We start from the raw sequence: 5,970 nt of genomic DNA on the forward strand, positions 1-5,970 counted from the left end.
CTTCGGCAGAACCACAGGAACATAGTGTGGGCTTTGCTGTGAAAAACATGTTGCTGAAAATGAATTGACTGACGACGGTACTGAAAGATTGCTCATGCTTCATCTGAACACAATCAAAGACCCCATGAACCTTATCAGCGTATACACTCCAACATTAACAGCTTCACAACAGACCAAAGATGAGTTCTACAATAAGCTGAAAGCAACGCTAGGAGCTATCCCCAGATATGAATTCATCATTCTTCTGGGTGATTTTAATGCAAGAGTTGGCTCTGATCATGTGTCCTGGCCAACATGCCTCGGGCCATATAGCGTTGGAAAGATTAATGAAAATGAGCAAAAACTATTGGAATTTTGCGCTTACCATGATTTGTGTATATCCAACTCATTTTATAAGTCCAAGCCACAGCACAAAATATCATAGAGACATTCCAGATCGCAACATTGGCACCAATTGGACTTAATAATAACCAGGCAGTCTGCTCTCAAGTGCATTCTTTTTTTTTTTTCTTTTTTAGTGAGGCAATTGGGGTTAAGTGACTTGCCCAGGGTCACACAGCTAATAAGTGTTAAGTGTCTGAGGCCGGATTTGAACTCAGGTACTCCTGAGTCCAGGGCCGGAGCTCTATCCACTGTGCCACCTAGCTGCCCCCCTCAAGTGCATTCTTTTTTTTTTTTTTTAGTGAGGCAATCGGGGTTAAGTGACTTGCCCAGGGTCACACAGCTAGTAAGCGTTAAGTGTCTGAGGCCGGATTTGAACTCAGGTACTCCTGACTCCAGGGTCGGTGCTTTATCCACTGCGCCACCTAGCTGCCCTCCAGTGCATTCTTAACAAGCAGTCATACCACAGTGCTGAAAGTGACACTGATCACTCGTTAGTTTGTTGTAAAATGCAGCTCCAGCCCAAAATATTGCACCACCTTAAACCAACAGGGTGATCTTGTATTGACACTAGCAAAACCATGAATCTCAGGAAGGTGGATCAATTTTTGATATCTCTCAAGAATGCACTGATTAGTTGATTGGGGGGGAGGGAAGCTAGACGCCGAGATGGACGTGTTCCTAATGATCCGGCGGCACAAGACAACAATCTTCACAGATGCTAAGGAGTCGAGTACAGTGTTTGAGCTGAAGCGCATTGTGGAAGGTATCCTCAAGAGGCCCCCGGATGAGCAGCGGCTCTATAAGGACGACCAGTTGCTGGATGACAGTAAGACCCTGGGCGAATGTGGCTTCACAAGTCAGACAGCCAGACCTCAAGCACCAGCCACTGTGGGGCTGGCCTTTCGAGCTGATGATGTATTTGAGACATTGCGCATTGAGTCTTTCTCCAGCCCCCCAGAACTGCCAGATGTCATGAAGCCTCAAGACTCTGGAAGTGGCACCAATGAGCAAGCTGTGCAGTAAGGGCCCGAGGCCCCACCCCTTATAGTGACCTAATACAATAAAAAATTTTGGTGTCAGGCAAAAAAAAAAAAAAAAAAAAAAAAAAAGAATGCACTGATCGCGTCTTCTCCTGCTTCATCAGCTGCTGAAAAATGGAAACAGATACATGAGAGTGTCTACAGACTTGCTCTTGATGTCATTGGGAAGAAGATCAGGAAAACGAATGACTGGTTTGAAGCCAAGTGCAGTGAAATGAATCCTGTCGTTGAGTCCAAGCGCAGCACACTCATTGAATACAAACATTCCCTGAATGAAAGTGCTCTTCAGAAACTACGTGCTTCGAGAAGAAATGCTCAGCAAATCGCGAGGCAGTGTGTGAACGAATATTGGGTTGAGCTCACTGAGGGAATACAGGTTGCTGTTGACACAGGAAACATCAGAGGAATGTACAAAGGTATCAAGAAAGCTTGCAGACCCACTCAGAGCAAGACAGCTCCCCTCAAGTCCAGCACTGGAGAGTACATTACAGACAGAGTTAAGCAAATGGAAAGATGGGTAGAGCATTTTTCTGAGTTGTATACTGTCAGAAATTCTATCACAGAATCAGCTTTAAACGTCATGGAGACCTTCCCTGTACTACAGGAGTTGGACAATGTACCCACACTTGAGGAACTTGAGAATGCAATTAGCTCCCTAAGATGTGAAAAAGCTCCTGGTGCAGACAGTATTGCAGCTGAATTGATCAAATGTTCTAAAAAACGTTCTCTTAAAACCCTTGCATGAATTGTTGTGCCTGTGTTGGAAAGAAGGTGAAGTGCCACAGGATATGCGCGATACCCATATGGTTACTCTTTATAAGAACAGTGGAGACAGGAATGACTGTAACAACTACAGAGGAATTTCACTTCTCAGCGTCTTTGGGAAGATGTTTGCCAAGGTCATCTTGCTTAGACTGTGTAAACTTGCCAATTGTGTTTACCCTGAATCGCAATGCAGCTTTCGAGCAGGGAGGTCAACTATTGATATGATTTTCTTGCTTCACCAACTGCAAGAAAAGTGGAGAGAACAAAGAAAACCCCTCTTCATTGCCTTCATAGACCTGACCAAAGCGTTTGATATGGTTAACAGAGAAGGTCTTTTCGAAATTCTCTCGAGAATTGGTTGCCCTCCTAAACTCCATAGCCTGATTCGCTTCTTTCATTGCAACATGCAGGGTGTTGTACAGTTCGAAGGCAACACCTCTGAAGCATTCAGCATAAACAGTGGAGTCAAACAAAGATGCATGCTAGCTCCTACACTGTTTGGAATTTTCTTCTCCATGCTGTTACGTCATGCTTTTGGTTCGTCAACTGATGGCATCTATCTGCATTCCCGGTTGGACGGGGGCCTGTTCAACGTTTCACGTCTGAGATCCAAAATCAGAGTGAGAGGTAGCACCCTTAGAGACCGATGATGCTGCACTTGCCTGTCACTCAGAGCATGAATTGCAGACCTTGATGGATTGCTTCTCCCAAGCTTGCACGGACTTTGGCCTAACCATTAACCTTATTTTTTTTTCTTTTTCTTTTTCTTTTTCTTTTTTTTGATGAGGCAATTGGGGTTACGTGACTTGCCCAGGGTCACACAGCTAGTAAGTGTTAAGTGTCTGAGGCCAGATTTGAACTCAGGTCCTCCTGACTCCAGGGCTGGTGCTCTATCCACTGTGCCACCTAGCTGCCCACCATTAATCTTAAAAAGACGAAAGTCATGTGTCAGAGTGCTATGTCGCCTCCATTGATACACATCGGTAGCTACCAGTTGGATGTCATAAGCCAATTCTTGTATCTTGGCTCTATTTTCAGTGACAATTTGTCACTTGATTCTGAGATCAATCAGAGGATTGGGAAAGCTACTTCAAATATGTCTAAGCTTGCCAAGCATGTCTGGGCAAACAGTAAACTGACAAGACGAACCAAATTTGCCGTCTATAGAGCATGTATCCTGAGTACCTTACTATATGGCAGCGAAACATGGACTACATACACTAGACAAGAGAAGAAGCTTAACAGCTTACACATGTGCTGCCTTCGGCGCATCCTTGGCATATCTTGATCAGATAGGATCACCAACACAGAAGTGCTCCAACGTGCGCAACTTTCAAGCATCTACACGCTACTGAAACAAAAACGGCTGCGCTGGCTCGGTCATGTGCACTGTATGCAAGACAGGCGGATTCCTAAAGACCTTCTCTATGGCAAGTTAGCTCCAGGCCAAAGACCTGCTGGACGCCCCCAGCTTCACTACAGAGATGTATGCAAGCGAGACTTGAGGGCTCTGGGAATAGACACCCGCAGATGGGAGGAGATGGCCAAGGACCGCGCCCGATGGAGTTCAGTACTCAGGAGCAGCTTGCGCGCAGCTGAGATGGGCCTCCAAGCTCTGGAGGAAGGAAAACGAATGAGACGCAGGAACCGATGGGCAACAGAGAGCGCAGTTTTCCAATGTCCTCGTTGCAGCGGGAGCTGCAGCTCCCATATCAGACTGCACAGCCACACTGTGGCCTGTGGCTCTTCAAGGTGCTGATCCATGGTCGTCCACGACTGGCGGAAGCCTACTAAGTCTTATGCAATTCTGATTGTAGCTCCTTGGTACAAGAACTCTCTGTTTCTAGCCACTTATAATATTTTTTGTTTTACTTGAAAACTCAGGGGTTTGGCTATGATATTCCTGAGTGTTCTCAGTCTGAGGTTGCTTTTAGGAGGTTACCCATGGATTCTTTCTATTTTCCCTTTGCTCTCTGGTTGTAATATATCTAGGAAGTTTTCTCTTAAGATTTCTTGAAGTTTTTGTTTGTTTGTTTGTTTGACATACTTTTCAGGGACTCTCATGATTCTTAAATTATTTAATCTTGAACTGGTGGGGGTTTTTTTAGGACAGCTATTTTTGATAGAACATATATTACACATTCTAATTTTTCTGTCTTTTGACTTTATTGTAATATTTCTTGTTTTCTCTGTTGGCTCCATCATTTTTTTCAGGGAATTCTTAACTTGGATAACACTTTATACCTTCTAAAATATTTATTTCTCTTCCAGTTTTTTACTCGAGCTTTAATTTCATTATTTTCCTCTTACTTAATTCCTCCTAGCCACTCCTAGAATTCTTGTGACCAAGTCATTCTTTCTTTTAAGGATCTACTTGTATTTGTTGTGGAGTTGCTTTCTCACTATAGTTATTATTGGCCACATTTTATAGATGAGGAAACTGCAGTTCAGAGAATTTCAGTCTAGCATCATCTAAAGGCCCTATGACCAGGACCCTCATATATGTTATGGGGGAAATTAGTGGGGGTTTGAGATAGGGGTAGGGGTTTGGGGTAGGGGTTCTTCGGAATTCCCCTTTAAAGAATTACACCCTCTTGCACACAAATCCAATTAGAATAAAATAACAGTTTGTTTAGGGTGCTAGGGAAAGGAAACCAAGAGAGAAGTCCTTGGACTTCTCATGGGGAGAAGGCATGGCACAGAGACATGGCTCTGAGATACCTATCTCCTTGAGCAGGAGACAGGCAGATACTTTTATAGAGGACTGATGGGGTAATCTTTTGACTGTGGAAAGTTCCCTTATAGGGGGAGGACCATCCCCCACTGTTGGTGGTTGGGGGAAGTTGGATAAAGCGTGGTTCTGGCTCTCTCAAGCCATTTATGTCCTCCTCATGCCACAAAGGCAGCAGCCACACCTAATCTTATCTCCCCAAGGGGTGGGGGAGACTAGAATGAAGGGTGATGGTCCCAGAGCTAGCTCAGTCCGGATCCAGTGCTGCTTATCTCTTTAGGTGTGTCTGTCCTTTGGTTTAGTTTCTCAAGGAGAAGGTTCTTTTGATTTACCCCACAAAACTTCTGGGGTACCCAAGGCCATTCAAATGAGGTACCCAGGCCCATATCATATAGAAATACAAAGTTCTTGCCATAAACACTTTCAATGAGGACAGACAATATGCTTCACAGCTTGACCCTTCTAATTCCTGGTTGTGAACGGAAGCGTGAAGCATTATTTATACACAGTTGACCACAATAAGTGTCAGCACAGTAGAACCTCCTGCCAATAGACACAGTGGTGTTAAATAAAAATCTGATATCAAAATCAAAGGGCCCACCACATGCCATGCCCTGTGCTAAGCTCCAGCAATATAAAGGCAAGTGGGAAACAGTCCTGACCCTCAAGAAATTTATATTCTAAACATAGGAGACAACATGTACAGATATGGAGTATCTCAACAGTCTTAGTGCAGTTTTAAGCTAGAAATCTTAAAGCTTAAACTGAGTGCTTAATTCCACTAAAACTTTTGGGATACCCTATAAAAGTATTTTCATGCTAAATATAGAATGAATATAAGGTAGTTTAAAGAGGGATTACACGATCATTGAAGGACATGGGCAGGGAGAGATTGGATAGATAAAGGTGTTCATGAAGAAGGTGCTTGAGCTGACCCTTGAAAAAAGCCAAGGATTCATCAGAGACTGAAGTAAAGGGGATATGGGGAAGTATTATGTAAAGGGGCTATGAGGTGACAATGATAAGAGAAGGACCTTAGGAATAGGACTA

General features: G+C 43.9%; 1 protein-coding gene across 1 annotated transcript; it reads left to right on the plus strand.

Moving 5' to 3' along the window:
• Positions 1–1,022: 1,022 nt before the first annotated feature.
• LOC122734768 (elongin-B) lies at positions 1,023–1,460 on the plus strand. The gene has a single exon (XM_043975846.1). It carries the CDS (start codon positions 1,051–1,053, stop codon positions 1,405–1,407), a length of 357 nt encoding a protein of 118 aa, XP_043831781.1. The 5' UTR covers positions 1,023–1,050; the 3' UTR covers positions 1,408–1,460.
• Positions 1,461–5,970: the final 4,510 nt, after the last annotated feature.

This window comes from Dromiciops gliroides, chromosome 1 (genome assembly GCF_019393635.1).
Source record: "Dromiciops gliroides isolate mDroGli1 chromosome 1, mDroGli1.pri, whole genome shotgun sequence".
Classification (NCBI taxonomy): domain Eukaryota; kingdom Metazoa; phylum Chordata; class Mammalia; order Microbiotheria; family Microbiotheriidae; genus Dromiciops; species Dromiciops gliroides.